The following is an 18,219-nucleotide window of genomic DNA, read 5'->3' as shown; positions in this document are numbered from 1 at the left end:
GCCATAAAAACATCAGCCTTAAAGTTTTTCACCTTGAACACAACTGTACTGTAAGAAAAGGGCGATGGAAACAGGTTGCGTCTGCTTTTATGAAAGAAACAAGAAGCACTCCATAGATTTCCGCTGAGAGATTAAGAAAGTTGTGGCAAATAGTGGTCCAAAGTGGACAGATGTACACTGTTTTCAAAGCAGAGAGAGTTGCGTTTATGTTGAGCTCATTTCTCAGAGGATGATGAGCACAGGAGGAGGATTGTTTTGAGAAAAAGTCTGAGGAGCCTGGCTGTGCCACCACCATCTAAAGAGTTTAGACACATTCATGTTGGTAAGTAGGACAGTGACATATCCAGAGCAGCTCGCCTACAGTACAACACTGACATTATTTGCATCAGCTTTGTGGGAATAAATGTGTGTGCAAAGATATAGATTGATATCTTCCATTTGCCGTACAATGCAAATTGCTCCTCCACTTCAGCATAACTACTTTTGTACTGCATTTCTGATACACCACATGCGACCATTAAAAGGTATCCCTCCGCCACAGCTCAGATGGGAACTATACTATCCAGGGGAAACAAACAGGGGGAAGCTTGTGTTAAATTGACCGTAACTTTGAAACATATTGACTCGATTCAGCTCAGTGGGACTGCTGAAGTTTCACATGACCCCCGGCCAAACTTCGGAGTGCAAACTCAGCCAACTCAGCCAAACTTTGGTGCAAGGGCTGCGTATTTTGTCCCCCATTTCTCAAAGCGTAGTCGCATAGAGAGGATGAGTAGTTATAGTGACCAATAGTTATCAATATTAAGATACACTTGAAAAATTCTGAAACTATCCTTTAATATCCTAAGACCTGGTGCGTTGACCCCAGTGATGCTCCTTCGGGCTAAGACATTGCAAACCAATGCCATAAAAGGCTTACCAAATCTCACACAAGTATTATTTTTAGGTTTGTGGATCCACAGCTTAGCTTTTTCAACTGGAAACAGGTTTACACCCAAATCTCTCCAAAGGAGATTTAAAAGTCATTCATGTGAGGTGACGAAAGGAGTGCAGCCTATTTTTGGAGAAGAAAGCGAAAGCTGTGGAAAAAATGGTAGGTTATCGTATTTCGAGTTCAAACAACACTCTCTCTCTATCTCTCTCTCTCTCTCTCTCTCTCTCTCTCTCGCTCTCACACACACACGCACGCGCGCATTTATTTGTTAGTGAACCCATGCACGTGCAGATACACACAGACCACGGCACTGATGGACACACATGAGCAGGTGCACACAAATGCGTATACACATGAACGCAAACGCACATTTATTCGTACACATCCCCAGCCTTGACAGACCAGACGGCAGAGCGGCTTCTTTTTTAGTGTCTCGCAGAGAACAGATTGCTCCTCTGTGCCGTAGGGTTAGCCACCACTCACTTAACATTCGCAAGTACACACATACACACAAACACACAGGCACATACAGACACATATATATATATATATATATATATATGTACACGGTGGCTTCAGGGATAACGCTGCTGCCACCGTCACAGTTGCAGCAACTCTGATCTGATCATTTTTATTTATGTATTCTCAAACAGAGAGACAGAGAGAGAGGCTGAGATCCAATTATCCCTATGTATTCACTTGCTCTTGTCCAGCTGGATTTTATTTTTGCGTGGGTTATTAGCTCCAAGTGTTTTCTTGTGCAAATGTGGGATGAATATGTGTTTCTGCTGTTGATGCGAATGATCAGTATCAAAGAATCACATGATCTATATATCTATATATAAAAACTCTGCCTTTTTTCACACACATAAGGAAGTTCTCATCAGCAGTTGAGAGATGGATTCTGTTTCTGTATCTTAGTTCAGTGACCCAAAAGTAATAGTTTTTCTCTCAGTCTCTCAGTGAGGGCACCATTATAGTGAAACTGCCTGAGGTCAGTGTAGCTTCCTCAGTGTCTCTTGCTCTTACATTTAATTGGTGCGTTAAGATTCATGCTATCCTCTTTCATCATGCTTTTATTCATTTTGTCATGACTGTTTTTATTGTTCTGTCTGCTTTTATTCCAAATATGTTGTAGTAGACCAGGAGCTGGTCGAAAGCAGGAAATAGACTTGTCAGTGGATGTGTGAAATACGATTATAATTCACTATGACTGCACAGTAATGTAAGTGGAGCTTTCAATCACATGAACTGGGTCTCCTTTAATCACACCTGTGATTTGTTTGTCCTTATTGATAAGTGAGCTGGATGAAGCAAATTCAAAAACACGTCACTCTCTCACCCACTTGTAAGAAATGTTGTACTTCACTAAATTACTTTGACAACTGTAGTCACTGATTATAAGTTTTGTTAAACATATAACTGATTGTTATTCAATATGCTACCTAAACATATATCACAGGTGTAGTTTGTACATGAAAAGGGCTATTTAGCATAATAAGTGCTTTTACTAAACATTTTGAATGCAGCACCATTATTTTTAAAGGTGTATTTTCACAGTGTGGTATTACTGCTTCTACTGTTTACTGTTTAAACAGTGATCACTGTGGCCAAAAATGGCAATTACAGGATAATGCTAAATGCTAAAATGTAGTAAACCAGTAACACAAGTGAGTCAGCAAACTTACTCAATAAAGTTATACACCACTCGGCAATAATTACACTGCAACTAGCTTACATCAAAAGTTCGCTAACATTAGCCGCTATAAGGTACCAGTCATATCACAAGTGAGGCTGTAGCAGGAAAACCCCAGAGTGTACTGAATTGAACAAGGTTGTGTTTCATTGCTTATGAGTTGTTAAAGAATAAATGTCCATCTTCTTCTTTCAGCAGCTACATAGTGTCATTTTAAGTCAAATATCTAAATACTTCTTGCACAACTGTAGCAGACTTTATTAGTAGTAATTGCAACACAGTATAAGTTATGGTTCAGATTACACTCATTGTTGGCAGACTGTGAAAGTTGAAAGCCTGGCAGTGAAAGGGGTGCGGTGGTGCGAATGTGATTTAGTGACAGAGGCCCTGTTTATTAATACCCCCAGGTATTAATAACGTGACCTGTATCTAGATGAGTTCTCTGAATAATGGCACAATTGCAGTCACACCTGGTGTTTTTATTTATTTATTGCTATCTACATTCTGTCCACACCACGATGAGGAATTGCAAACATATAGTAGGTCAGCAGGTTGGAAGACTTCAGCTGTCAGACAGTCATTAATCTGTCATCTGCTGTCCTCAGCTCATGTGCAGATACTCTCTCAGGACTGCAAGCTGGACTGATTGCATTTACAGACTGAGATCTGATCATAAAGCAAGGTAGACCACTGCCAGATGTAGTCCAGCTGCTGCTGCATGAATTTACACCTCGCATTGATATTCTGTTTTCCTTATCAAGGTAATATATCCTGATGCCAGTCACAATTTTATACCAGGTTTATATGGCAAATAAGCCAGATAGGGTGAAGATACAGGGAGAACATACAGTACATAGAACATATACTGGAAGTGAAATAAACTGAGTCAAATAGTCAGAGGGCTACACACTCAACCTTTATGCTACTGTATATACAAACTGACAGAAATGTAATACAGTATGGAGGCCTTCAGGGAAAGCATGGGCTGAATTGGTCTACTACTAAAGGTTTAATCTAAAGCTTGTTCTTTTATAAGGAAAGCTTTACCTTCCTCTCTGTTGGATTGTTTTTCAGTATTTTAAGAGTCATTATTCCCTTAGCAAAGGCAGAGCTGCTTCCCATTTGCCCACAGACATTGTTAATAAGCAGTTTATTTTGAAGCCAAATTGAGAGAAGCGATCTCCATTGAAACAGCTTTTGTTTTTGTGTCTCTTTTCTCCCTTTGACAGCACTACTTTCCCTATCTGCAGGCAATTATTAGGAGCTGTATTAAGTCTGTCTGAGGGGAATTGATTTGAGCTCCATTCATCTGCTTTGTCTCATTTGTATACACACACACACACACACAAACACACACACACACACACACATACACACAGAGACCAAGGGCAGTGGTTTTTCTAGGACGCACCGGCATTGCTGTAGGGGAGATGGGGTGAATAGGTTGATGATGAGTGTGTCGACAAAGACAGAGAGTGTGTGTGTGTGTGTGTGTGTGTGTGTGTGTGTGTGTGTGTGTGTAAAAAAATTACTGTAACTGTGCACAAAATAAATGGAAAATTATTGTTCTTGTATCCCGTAGGTAGTTGTCCTCACACTCAATGGATTGCTCCAGTTTATGTACTAGAATCAGAGAGCACCTGGACCCCGAAGAGAAATAAATAATCTGTCCACAGTACCATATGTGCACACACACACACACACACACACACACACACACACACACACACACACACACACACACACACACACACACACAAATATCCATTAGAGCATTATAAAAGCTAACTGGTTTGTCATGGCTTTGTCTCCCAGGGAGTGGAGCCTTGCCCACAGTAGAGGTGACTATTGTGTGTATTGTTCCAGCCCATCTGGTTGTAAGGCAAAGACTGGCTGACAGTTCTGTCCTCATTTTTGCTTGTTTGGTTCCAGTGAAAGATATATATCACATCTCAAAGAGATGTCATGTAAAAAAAAAAAAAAAAATTATAATGATTGCTTCTTCCTTGAATAAGGTTCAGTAGCCTGTCTGCTGCCTACAAAGTATCAATCACTCAACTTTAAGGAAGCTTTGTTAAAAAAAAATGTCATTCCAGTAGATAGAAGAAACTGATCAAAGTACAAAATTTAACTCTTACTTCAGTACCTCTTCGAGAGATTTAATACAGAATTTTCTAAACGTTCAATACTTTAATCAAATGTATTTTACCTCCAGAGGGTACGTAAAGCTCTATGCACAGTGGAGTAGTTACATAAAAGAAGAAAATGAAGATTGAAGCAGACAGAGCTGCAGTTTGATTTGTGAGAGTGCATCGGTCAGCAGATGAGTCAACTGAGTCGCACATTTGAAAACACGGGAAGACTGTCAAGAAGTCCTGACACAGAAACTAATGATGGAGAAAAAAAACAAACAAAAAAAAAACAGTTCCAGTACACACTCATATGGCTTTACAAAACCCCAAGCGTTCTTCTTGGGGTATTGTAGTATTATAACTGTATCAATTTGTGTTACATTTTTCTTGACACATGCTTTCAGAAGCACTTAGCCCAGCCCCGGGTCCACTGAGGGTCACAACCAGACTCACTTCAGTCTATCACATGATTACACGCACACTGTCTGCTCTCCAGCCTGAAGCCTGTCTTATAAAATATGACTGCCGACTCCCTATTAAGGATATTTATATTTCATGGGCTGAGAAAAGAGACAGCGGACAAAGGACTGCAGTTCTCCTTTCATGTACCTTTCTCTGCTCTTCTTCTCTTTTGTTCTGTTCCCTTCTTTCATCTCTTTGCCTGCGCTCTTTGCACTTTTCTAACAGACATGCTTATTAGCTGCCGTGGATAAATATGCGATAAATGTATGCGTATGTGTTTGTGTGTGTTTGTGTGTGTGTAGGTGAGAGGGGGGGGGAGCGAGAGAGAGGGAGAAAGAACCTGTTTACTATGTGTATGAAGCACATACTGTACGTAACTCGGGGTGCTTTTCCTCTGCAGTACAAACATAATGCACAGACAGAGAAATAAAGAGAAAGACCGAGATACAGAGGACGTACTGATGAGCAAGGGAAGGAAATGGGAATGAATGGAATGATACAGAGAGTGAGCTGTATGAGTAATGAGTCTAATTATGATTTGGGCACCTTACGGAGCTGCTGTAGGTATGATGGATTCCTCTTCTGTCTGTATCGGTGAAGGACATAGCTCCCATACCCATAGTAACCTGAGTGTGTGTGTGTGTGTGTGCATCTGTACCACATATGCATGTCTTAAAGTTTTTTTCATATTTCCTTTGTGTTTGTGTGAGTGCAGCTTAGTTGTAAAAGCTGTTTACTGTGGCTAATGGTATGTTAAATGTGTGTGTCCCCAGGGTTAACTGCCAAACTCTGTAGTAAAATTCAGCCACAGAACAGAGCCAGCCTCAGTAATCCTCCCCATGCCAGCCTCTTTACTGCAAGGCTGCAGTGCTCACCAGAAAATACACACCTTACCCCTGGATGTAAATGAGACAGTGTTATTTGGCAACACTTCACTTAAGTCACTTTGAGCCCCCCAGTTTTGCATTTATAGACACTTTGTGAACATTTAGTTAATGCTTTCTAACACACTATAATGCAGTTGGAAGGAGATATATGTATTTAGTAATGTAATATAATGTGCAGTTGTAATTATATAAAATATGCCCGTATAGAAGCAGTTACTGTTGATGAATACTGTGCATGAATAAACACTTCAAAATCTTTATATCTTCTTACAGCTACATTATGTTATGAATCATCTATTAGATGTTAGAGTGGTTATAAATGGGGGGTTAAATATGGGGACTTTTCACTCATTTTCACAGACTAAATCAAATTACTAATTAATTCCGCTTTTATGGAAACATTAATACTGTGCAAAGAGGGCTATTTCTCTGAATTAGTGGAGAAACTTAACCCATTCATGCCTACTCCTCCTGGCAGGACGGGCATTGCTGCGTTTGAATGGGGAGAAGCTAGAGAGGATGGGAATCGTCCAGGAGACGCTGAGGCAGGAGGTCCTCCAACAAGTCCTCCAGCTGCAGGTCAGAGAAGAGGTCCGCAATCTGCAGCTCCTTAGCAGAAGTAAGTAACATGACAGTGTGTGTGTGTGCGCACGCATGCGAGTAACCATGTTTCTGTGCGTTTCTTTGAGTAATCGTTTTTTTCTGTGTGTTCATGGGAGAGAGGGAAAGACAAAGAAACTGACAAGCAGGGGGAGAGCAGTTGGGTTTTGGCTAAATTGGAAGGAGGCAGACTGAGGCCATGCATGCCTGCTGTGACATACGTGGAGTTGGGCATCCAAGTGCAATTGTTTGTGGCTGTGTGTGGGTTTTATTGATGGGAGCTCTTGATTTGCTGCCCTGCCTCTGAACGATGGCTTCGGTAAACACTTTTATTATCCAGCCATCAATAAACTGGCTCAGTAAATCTCTGCTGACCTGGATTCAGCAGCTCAGGCGGCTGGCTTCTTGCAAGCTTGTGTTGGCTGTTTTGGCCATTGTTGTGGGTAGTTGTTTTGTGGGTTCATTGACAGCTTCCAATCATCAAAGTACAATGTCGACACAATTTTGTTTCTCTATATAGAACTGGATTTCAAATGCTCCCTGAAGACTTTATAAAATCCCTCTAGTTTTGCAACAAAATGTTCCCTGTAGCTACCTGGATAAATACTACATGGGTATCAATTGTAGGGAAAGTTATCCACAATTCAAGCAAACACACACACACACACACACACACACACACACACACACACACACACACACACACACACACAACTCTTCAGTGGTATTAATAAAGGCACATTTATTGTTTTGATAGATGGTGTGGTGAGCCAAACACACTGAGAACCCTCTGGTTATTTCACTCAGGTTTTCCTTTGGGCACCATAATCTTCAAGAACATGATATATATTCAGCAGCAGCATCCTGGCTGAGCTCATCCCCTGAATAAAAGGAGATCGGCAGCATTTAAAGGGGATTGCAGCATGCTTGTTGCTGTAGTTGGTTCCATTGTTCTCCAGAGTAATTCAGGACTGAAACTAGAGGCAAATTAAGTGTGTGGATGTTTTACTGTGCTCCTCTTATTCACAGAGAATCCTCAAGAGCAGATCCTTTACTTCAAAATTTGAAGAAATAACTAGCAATAAAAGCATTTGCTCTAAATAGTCCAATCTTCCTTGACATAAGTGCTTTGGACCAAAATAGAATAACGTGTTAGTTCGGTCAAAGCTGTGAAGTTGTTTTTGCCATCAACTGATCATTATGAAGTGATGGTGCTAGGGCTCTTACAACCACCAGTTACATTCAAACAAGTGAATGAACAAAATGACAAGCTCACACTCTCACCTTCTGATCACTCATGCCGAGAGTGGTATTCTTTTCCTGCAGTCTGCTTTTCAGTACGTTTTTGACCAATATTATATAAATAATTCTGGTTTGATCTCCATTTTAATATTTCCATGACCCACCTTTGGGATCGCAAAGTGCTTTTTAGACACAATATCAACTACTGCATGTATGGATGGAGTCACAGATTTTGTGAGAGCTCAACAAAATGAAATGGGTGTGTGAGAGAGAAGGAGACAGAAAGAGGTCAATCTGTACAGACTGAATACATAAATAAAAATGGTACCAATTCAGCTGGAGTCATAGAATAGCATAAAAGCACATAAAATAGGCCTAAGTTAAGCAAAGCATTTTCTATAAGAACCTTGAACCATGTGATTATCCAACTGCAGTAAAAAGACCAATAAGAATACAAGGCTGAATTGGGCTGTGATCCAATTATAATAAACATTAAAAAAAGAAATCATTTAATTCTCATTCAGTCCCATTTTAGATGCAATGAGGTAACAGGAACCACAGGGCTCTTTCTTTGAGGTGTAAACTGAAAATCTTTTGAAAATCATTTCGATTGACTTTTTTTTTTTTTTGATGGATTTTTTTTGCCTTAGTGAATTAGTGTCATAAGAGAGTGACAGGAAAAAAAATGAAGTGGGAGAAATGGGGGTGACATGTGACCAAACAAGTGATGTCACTGTTACTTGGCATGTGCCTTAAACAGGCCCGGCTCTAGGCATGGGCGGGGGGGGGGGGGGGGGGGGGGGGGGGGGGGGGTAATGCATCAAATGCTCCAACTGCCCCACCAAATCGTCCCACTTCATCCCCAAAATTTAAAAAATAACTGAAAAGTAGGGATATTCAGCATTTTCCGATTATTGGTATCGTTTTTATTTATTTTTTTAAACTGACAACCGATTTAAAAATGCACTACTTTGGCTTTGATGCAGCCGCCTGTCTCTGGTCTGTGGTCAGCACTCTGAGGTCTGGAGCAATGTCCCGCCCACAGCACATCTGATTGGTTACACATCATGAGTAATAGCCTATTATGCTGAAGGCTGCTGTGTACACAGACAGTCACAGATTAGAAAAAGGGAGCTGAGCAATGTGTCGAAGGTAAGACAGCAACCATCACTGAAGATGTAATAAACACCACAATCCTCCACACTTAAGTTACAACAACACCACACTCTGATGAACAAGTTCATCTGTTGATGCAAGACACACCGAGCGAGAGAGAGAGAGAGAGAAGCTAGCGCTGACTGCTAAGATAAAGTAACTAGCTGATCTGAACAGCATGTGAACAACTGCTGAGTTAATGAAAGTCGCTAAAAAGGAGCAGAGAGCTCTGCGTTAACTGTTTTCAGACAGAGCAGCAATAAACTCTACCAGTAACAGAAACTCCAGAGACTGGAGATGAGACACTATCCTGACGTCAGCACGTCAACTGTCACTAACTACTGTAACTGAAAAGACATTTTACTACAGTAGAAGTAAAATCACTGTGCAAAAATGTTATCAGATAAAAGTACAAAGTAAGTCAGTTAAAATGTATCTGAGTAAATGTGTTATATTTTTAAAATAGGGAGGGGAGGGGTAAAACATGTTATGGTGATAATAATAATATATGATAAAACTATTAAATTAAATAGCATCTTTAAGCTGCCAGGTGCATCAGTATGAGGACAGCACTGAAATCAACCAATAAATTCAAAATTAAATACATTGTGGGCTTATGTATTATTAGATTCTATGAATTTAGTTTTAGGTAACATAAACCAGTGCATGTTATAGCTTACAGCTCTAAATAATGCTCAGAGTAGCCCAGTAACGAGTCTCGAAGTCTGACAGTTAGTAACCAGTCAACATCTCTTTATGGCTCCCCAATCAAAGCAGTCTAGAACCGGGCCTGGCTTTAAACCAGCAAGATCACCAGAACACTCAAACTCTTTATTTTGTATGCTAATTTATTGTTTCCTCTCTTATCATTTTTGCTCATTCCTCTTAGACACATGGTGGGAAAAGTGTTTTTGGTGAAATTCAAGCCAGTCAAGCATTTTTGAATTGAATGAAACTGATTTAAATTGAGAGAAGGAAAGCAATTGACTGGTAAAGAGAAAGAATGAAATTGCTGTTGGACACTTCTATTGATAGAGCAATGCAAATGTAATTTGCCAGTTCAGCAGGCTATGACTCTAAGCTATAAGGACAAGCTAATTTAGTGGCCTCATAATAAAACACCTGAGGTTCACAGGGGTGGAGGGTTACTCAGATGTGACAAAGGTAGGACATCCTGGCGTCTGAAGGAGTGATAATGGGGTGTTTCAGTGCTGAAAATGAATTGAGCAGTGTGATGAGGTGGTGATAAGGTGGAAGATGAGGGCAGAGCTGATGAAGGTTTACGTGTGGACGGGAACATTTAAAAAAAAAAAAAAAAAAATTTACCATATAATGACAATCTTGTCACAACCATGTCTCGTAGAAATTCAGTTTATATACAGCTGAACTGCAACAGCAAATACATTTTGTAGGAATTGTAACTGATTTATGGTAATGTTTTGGCACTCCCTGCACTTGGCTAAGGTTAGGGAAGACCAGTGTCCACAGTGACTTGAGATTCAATGTGTTAATTTGTGCTCTTTGTTCAGCCGTCACCAGCCCCAATCACCTCCTGGTGACTCCGCTGAGTTCATAAATGTAGCGTTTCATTCATTCATTCATTAAGAAACAATGCCTCTGAATATAATCCAGCCAGCAATTATGTTTCCTACAAGACGTATTCGCTGTTGCAGTTTAGTTTCATACAAATGTCATTTCCAGGAGACGGCATTGCCTGTCATTATCTACAAAATGACAACTGACACTTCAGTAAAGATAAGCTAAGCCACGTCTCTGCATCTCTGCCGTCTTTCAAACTACTGAACTGAATAAGGTCTATTGAAAAAAAAAAAAAAAAAAAAAACTGCAAAGGCAATCAGCATCAAATTTCTCTGAATGAGTCATGCAGTATGTACATAATTTCAGTCGTGTTGGCTTGTGGCTCTAGAGATGGCAATGTCAATCAGTCTGTCGGTCCACCACTTTCATCCAGACTGAAATATGTCAGCAAGAATTTGATGTATTGCCATGAAATGTTGTACATACATTCAAAGTCCCAAGAGCCGACTGACTCTGGTGTTCCCCTGACATTTTAGCTTTTCAGTGAACTATCTCAACAACTATTAAATGGATTGCCATGAAATTTTGTACAAATATCCACGGTGCAGTCAGGATGAATGCTACTTTTATGATCTGCTTACATTTCCTGTAGCACCAATCTTCGCAGTCTAAGTGAAATAGCTCAACAGCTATTGGAGAGATTGTCATCTGATAGCTGTTATTTGTGTTTAGGGCTAGTTAGAAAATGTCAATATGCTGACAAACTAATCTAAGATGGCAAACACAGTAAACATTAGACATGCAAAACATCAGCATGATAATGCTGTCATTGACATTTCACTCAAAGCACTGCTTTGCTCCTCAAAGAGCTTCAAGCATGAATACAGACGCTTACACTCTGTGGGCCTTGGTAGATCTAGCCCACCTGTAGCTATTTTAATCAGGTAAGGGCCCTGAGTTCTTTAATCCAGTTAAACAAATTTACAATATAGAATACTTGAGGTAAGATTTTTTTTTTTTCTTCTGCATATACACTTTAAAGTGTCCCAAGTCCCTTTAATCACCTATAATGAGCTGTAAAACACTAATTTTTAAGTTTGTTTACTTAACCCTTGTACCAAGTCTACACAATGAAATAAACTGTTAACCAATGACCATACTGTAATATTGATATTCTCTTATGCTTAGATACTTCTAACCAAAGGAAAATCACACATCACACTGGAATCAGTTTACCAGTAAAAACTGAATGACATTTACTTTTTAATATCTAACAATAAACAACAGGAAATTAAATATAGGCCTATACCGCGCTGAGTTTCACTTTTCCCCTTTAGTAACTTAAAAGTTGTCTAATTCAGTTTTACACAGTGGGCCAACATTCACCAAGCACACGCGCGCGCGCGCACACACACACACACGCAAACACACACACACACACACACACACACACACACAAGTCAGCATCTCTTAAAATAGAATAAATTAAAGTCCCTGTTGCAGGCTTGAGAGGGCCAAAACTATTTTTACACTCAACAGCGCAATAAAATAAAAGTGCGGTACCTTAATTAGGAGTTCTGGGTCCAGTCTGAATACACTCAGTAGGCGAACAGCTCACATGAACAGATGAAGCTATTACACACGTAAACAACTCTCTGCCGAACTTTGAGTAGACATATCTCAAGTTGCTCACGGAAGTAAACATGTAGATCCAGTGTTCTGGTGAAGACTGTCGAATAGATAATCTACGACACAGACTACATACTTGTTTGAACAAACTTCGCACAGATAACGCGACTTAGTCAGTCAAGCCACAAAAAAAAAAACTAAAAACATTGGCCCAATCCAGATGTCCACTTTAAGCCCCGAACCTTCAGACATAATTGAAATCACCTGGTGAGTGTCTGAGTGCGCGCCCTCACGAATTTACCGGGAACGCGCCTCCAAGTGTGTGAGTCTGTGAGGGTGGACATTGGGATTGGGCCATACTCCCACTTCTATTTCTCTCTACCTGCGCATCCTTGTGATCCACCTGCCTCGACCAATGAATGACTTGTAAAGCTCTTATTCTCCAATACTCCTTCCCTTTACAACAATGAATTCTTCACAATAAAATAGAATATTTATAATTATGCAACTGCATCCTCTCCTTTTTTTTCTCTTTCATGAACTAATATTTTATGAGATATCTCTGACTTTACTTATAACGTTGCCTTTGTCTAAACATTATTTCTACTGCAATATGGAGTATTTCTTTTTAACCCAGCTACATAGAGGAAAAAAGAATCATAAAGAATTCATAAAGAAAAAAAGATGCTGATGTTTTGACTGGCAAATAGTAGATGATGTGTGTGGAGAAGCATGGTGATGGTGAAATGGAAAGATGAGGGCTGGAGGTGAGAAAGAAAGAGCAGACTTGTCGCACAGTAGCTAATGCACTTTGAGAATTTGCTGTCATGCTCGTCTTTGCTCACAGAACTCCACACACACATTTCCATCTTCTCCCAATGAACGATTCTCCCGATACATTTACAATTCTGGTGTGATTTAGTGGAGCCTTATGTCACACCGCCTGTCAGGTCTGATTCATCTCCAATGGATTTACCAAAAATTAAATATTGATCTCACAATAACGTTTGAAAAGAGGATGAAAATACAAATAAGCTTGAATCTGATGTGAGACTGTCTCTGATCTGAGCCATGATAGCACAATTTAACACAACCCTTACAAGGCTCTCACATTTTTCACATCAGCATTGTAAAAGTGTCTCTTCAGTGATTTCTTAAACCTTTACAAACAAGCTCTCTCGGTCTCCAACTCCTTTTGAAAAATAACATAAAATACAGAGCTGTGATACAGAATTTAGCAAACAAACAACACAGACACACTGGAGGGGTGAGATTTAAATATGGAGAGGGGAGAAAAGGAAGACCAGCGTGCAATAAAGAGGAGGACAGAGAACTGCGAGTGGAGGTGAGATGTTTAACAGATACAGATAAATACAGGGGATGAAATCAACAGATTACAGAGATAAAGAAATGAGACGGACAAAGAGGTTAATGGAGGGATATGGATAGTGAAGGAAAGCTCGGTCTGATAGCACTTTTATTCCCTGGCTGTGGGGCCCTACTTTCCGCACCATGCTAATCTGTCTGTGGCAGGCTCACTTGCTCAAAGCACCATAATAACATTTCACACTCAACATGGAATCACATTACTTCTGTTGCAAATTATTGTTGAAAATGATGTTCTCCACACAATAACGAAGGGAAAAAAGCAGTCTATGACTCAAAGAGATTGATATTTTTCTTTTGTTTGTTTTATGGAGTCCATAGAAAAAGTGATTATTTGAAGATGGTCTCGATGTTTACCAACATTTTAAAGCAGTTAAAATCAAATGTTTTACTGGCACATGAATACTTGTATATGGGAAAAGGGGTCACTTGCAGAGACAAACACATACAGAAGTATCACCCTGTTTTATAGTTATGCTCAACTCTGTGAAGCTTTACAGCTTTTTTTACTTTCTCCGCTCATTGTTTTGGTTTTCAGGCTGCAACTTTAGTGTTCTGTTTCATTCTTGTTGCTCCCTTCAGTGTCGTTTTCAGACGCAGCAGTCAGCTTATTTCAGAGAACAAGCAGTTAAACATAGAGGAGCATTTAATAGCTTAAGAGCCAGGTATTTCCCTCAGGAGTTGGTGGAGCCCAGAGCAGGACTAAAAAAGTAGGGTGGCCCAGATGGGTCAACACAATGCAGAAGCCACAACACCGATATGAAAACAACAACACGAATGCAAATTAAGCCACAATGGAAGTTAAGCTACAACGGAAGTAAGCAACAGTCTGTCACACCATGATTACAACAATATATACATGAAAATGAAAAAAGTATGACAAAATTACATAAATATGAAAATATAATTTACATTAAAAAACAACACAACCTCTTTTGTGGTTTAATTTTCATTCGTATTGTTGCTGTTACATTCGTGTTGCGGCTTTATGCATTGTGTTGATCCGTCTGGGCCGCCATAAAAGAGAGAGTGAACTCAGAAGGTCAGAAAGCGTCAATCTATTTATATACATTTATAATCTATTTAGATATAATATATCAATGTAGTGTTTCCTGGCCAAAGCAGCCAAAAAAATCATTTTATTTCGGGTATTGACTGCTTAAGTAGATAGAATGATTTCCAGATAAGGATTTAACGATATAATTAAATGTATATCAAAGATAGCTTGTGTTGTCTTTGCTCTCTTTAACAGGAGCTAAATGCTCTGAGGCTGCAAAGAGCACAAGAACTCTTCAGAGTCTGATGACAGTTTCCTTTCCTTCCTGACTGAACAAAAGCATCAGATCACTTCTGAGAATGCAGTCTGCTGATTTTTTTTTCTCTGACTTATTTACTTCTTTACTACAACGGTGGAATACGTGAATGGAATCCTGAATTTGATGTTTTTGCACAATACAAAACACAGCATCTGACGCTTTTGGGTTTTGAATCAGATTTCAGATGGAGACAGCAGACAGCGGGGGAATAATAGAGTACAAGCAAACATTTTATGAAATGAGCACAAGCTCTGAATCACAAATTATTCGATATTGACACAACTGTGGAGTAATATACTGAAACTGTCACAAATAGGACATTACATTTTCATGTTTTTATGTGAAATGGTGAGCAAGAGTTAAGCAAGAGTAAAATTTCAGAAAATAAAAAAGCAAAATTGATTAAGAAAAAAGTTAAATTGATACTCCAACCCAAATCTTTTCAATATCAAATTCTTGTCCTCTTTTTCATCCTTCACTGCGCACAGCGACCCGTGGACAGGTTCAGATCATTTCAGATAAAATGGGTTCCAACAGTTATAATTAGTTTCATGGTGGAAAAAAAGAGGATCAAAATTATGCCCCTGCAGCATAATCCACTTTGCTGTCTTCTTTATGTGTGCTCCGTGTGTTCCAAATTGTCATGTTTTTGCCAAAGCATGGCTCAATACCCGCAGTAGTTTAACTTTCTACGTACAGAATACTGCAGGAATTGTGATCTACAAACTTTTGGCTTCTGCAAACTTCTTACAGCCACCTTTCAAATCTTGGAAGCTCAAAACTTTGTTGTTGTAGCATCTGTTTAAACTTGGGGCAAAGTTTCAGGTCATGGATCTAAAAAGTTAAAATTCATGCAGTGCGGAAATTTAAATCAGTTAAATGCAAATGCGCAGTATATATGGGCCCATCTCCTACTTCAGCCTTCACTGCTATACTTTGCATTTCACAGTCTCTTGTACATAACCTTTTCATGGTTGGGAAAACTATTGCTTCTTGGGGCTTTTTTGTACATGAATCTTATATTTATATATTTGTATATATATTATTTATATTTCAACACTTCACTTACAGTATTTCATGTATTTTCAGCAGACTAGGCTGTGTTACACCAGTCAGCCAGTGAAAGCTTAGAATGAAGTCTTCCACAGCCCACAGCCACAGCTCTCTCAGGGTAGTGTGAACCATGCAGGGGTTGTTGTAACATCTGGAAAGCTTTGGGAGGGAGGATTTAGATCAGAGCCCAGTGGGTAATCTGCCCTCCTTCCTCTCAGCCTCTGGCTGTTGGTATATCTTTATGATAAACAGTCAGTACCTCCTTCCTTCTTAACACATCAAATTTTCATCAAAGTCAGTCTATGCTGTTGTGTAGCCATCTGCCATGTTTCAAACTCTCAGAGGCGATCGGCTCAACGCAAATGATGTTGTGAATAACCTCAAAACAACCCTTGACCCCTGACCCACTGCAGCAAGATTTTTTTCTCAGCAGCACTTTAGCTGCTCTGGAAGGGAGTCTTGGTAACCCTGCAGCTCTGACACTCTCCTGTGATGCTGCCCATCCTTGAAAAGCTTTACTCAGGGCTCCGTTCACTGCCTGCCAGCTGAACTGCGGCTCTGAATTAAAATATGAATGAAACTGCGCGTGACAGGGCAGAGCAAAATGAGAAACATGTCATTTCTCTTCAACACAAATTTTGCCTGGTTGCTGTTCATCCCCTTCTTTCGCATCCGCCTCTCCTCCTCCTCCTCTGCCGCACCTAAGCTCTGACGACTCCATAGGGAGCTCATTTAAAATGATTTCTATCAGGGAGGTGGTTCGCTCTGTGTCTGTACAAGCCTCTAGTCATATCGACGCCTCTCCATCCTTCTGTCTCTCTCTATCGTTTCCTGGTTTCAGGTTCACTCCAGCGCCACGTTACATCTGTCTGTGTCTAGAGACAGGTGGCACGTCTTCCTTGGCTATCAGAGCGAGAGGGCTTTAGAGCTGAAATGCCAACAGCCTGAGAGAGGAAAGTCTGCCTCTCAGGGCGGAGTGAACTGGCGAGGTGTCAGGGAAACCACCTGGTCACATCTGTTGTTTCAAGAGAGAGGGAAAGAGATAATGACACTGGGAAAACTCACCTTATTAATCAGAGCTTGTATATCATTATTTTAGTGTCTTTTTCACTGCCTGCATTAGTGACACAGCAGTAATTTTCATGCACTGCCATTATTCTGTAACTTTTTCATTCTGCCAGAGTTTCATTGGTTGTCACAGGTTGTCATAGGTTGTTTTCTCTGTGATTGAGTGCAGCATGTTACAGGTCAGCCACACTGGTTACTTGATAAGTCAGTAGAGTCTGGGTGGGAGCAAGGTGTCTCATACAGAGTCAGCAGGGTCCTGAGCCCAATACTTGAGCTTTGTAAAGGCTCTTATGAGACCGGTGTGTTTTCAATGCAACAGAGACTCATCAGCACAGAGGACAAACAACTTCATTAGAGAGAGGAATGTATTTTTAACCATGCGGCGGGGTTACAAAGGAGCATGATGTGAGAACAAACTATTGCTGCACTTTAAACTCTCCTGTGAATCCTAATTATGTCCACCACCACCCTCCTCCCTCCCCTTCTGTCCCCTCTCTCCACAGCCTCCTTTGGAAACTTCTCTTAGCTCATCCCTGGATCCGTTTGGCAGCCCTTTCCCTCATCCCCTGTCACAATACGTCTCTAGGAGCCATGGAAGAGCTGCTGTCTTCAGATATGTGAGCGGAGAATCAATGAGTGAAAGGGGAGAGGACAAGCCTATAGACGACATGCCAACTAGTCTGGAGGATTCTCATTCAACACGGCCAATGTGTTTTACAGACACTGACACAGAGACAAAAGCCCCACTCAAGGCAGGGATACCCACTGTAACATAGTGATAAGATGTAAGGTTCACAGCCCTAGTGATGATGTAGGCCTGTCACTGGTATATGCTTGATCACGGCAAATCTCCTTTTTGGTTTCCTGCCTCATTCGGACTTGGACTGATCGGGCAGTTTCATCACAAGATTGGTGAACACACACACACACACACACACACACACACACAAACACACACACATACAAACACACAGGTTTATTTTTTGACTCAAGCTTCACATGTGCACAAACAGGATTCACAGCTTTTTCCTCTCTCATCATGAATAATTCCTCGTTACGGTTTTGAAATCACCTCAATGTCTGAAGCCAGTGTTGCTGAAACATGTAGATGAGTGCTTGA

At 40.3% G+C, this 18,219-nt stretch overlaps 1 protein-coding gene across 1 annotated transcript in view; it reads left to right on the top strand.

Moving 5' to 3' along the window:
* The window catches only part of samd10 (sterile alpha motif domain containing 10), a 49,663-nt gene extending 31,759 nt beyond the window's left edge, over window positions 1-17,904 (top strand). The window contains exons 4-5 of the mRNA XM_022739232.1: window positions 6,590-6,730; window positions 17,603-17,904. Of these exons, the coding sequence (XP_022594953.1) occupies window positions 6,590-6,730; window positions 17,603-17,625 (164 nt within the window). The 3' untranslated portion in view covers window positions 17,626-17,904. The remainder of the gene's footprint in view (window positions 1-6,589; window positions 6,731-17,602) is intronic.
* The last annotated feature ends 315 nt before the right edge of the window (window positions 17,905-18,219 follow it).

The sequence above is a fragment of the Seriola dumerili genome, unplaced genomic scaffold (genome assembly GCF_002260705.1).
Source record: "Seriola dumerili isolate Sdu_G_001 unplaced genomic scaffold, Sdu_1.0 BDQW01000043.1, whole genome shotgun sequence".
NCBI classification, from domain to species: domain Eukaryota; kingdom Metazoa; phylum Chordata; class Actinopteri; order Carangiformes; family Carangidae; genus Seriola; species Seriola dumerili.
This window is presented reverse-complemented; position numbering and strand designations above follow the sequence as displayed.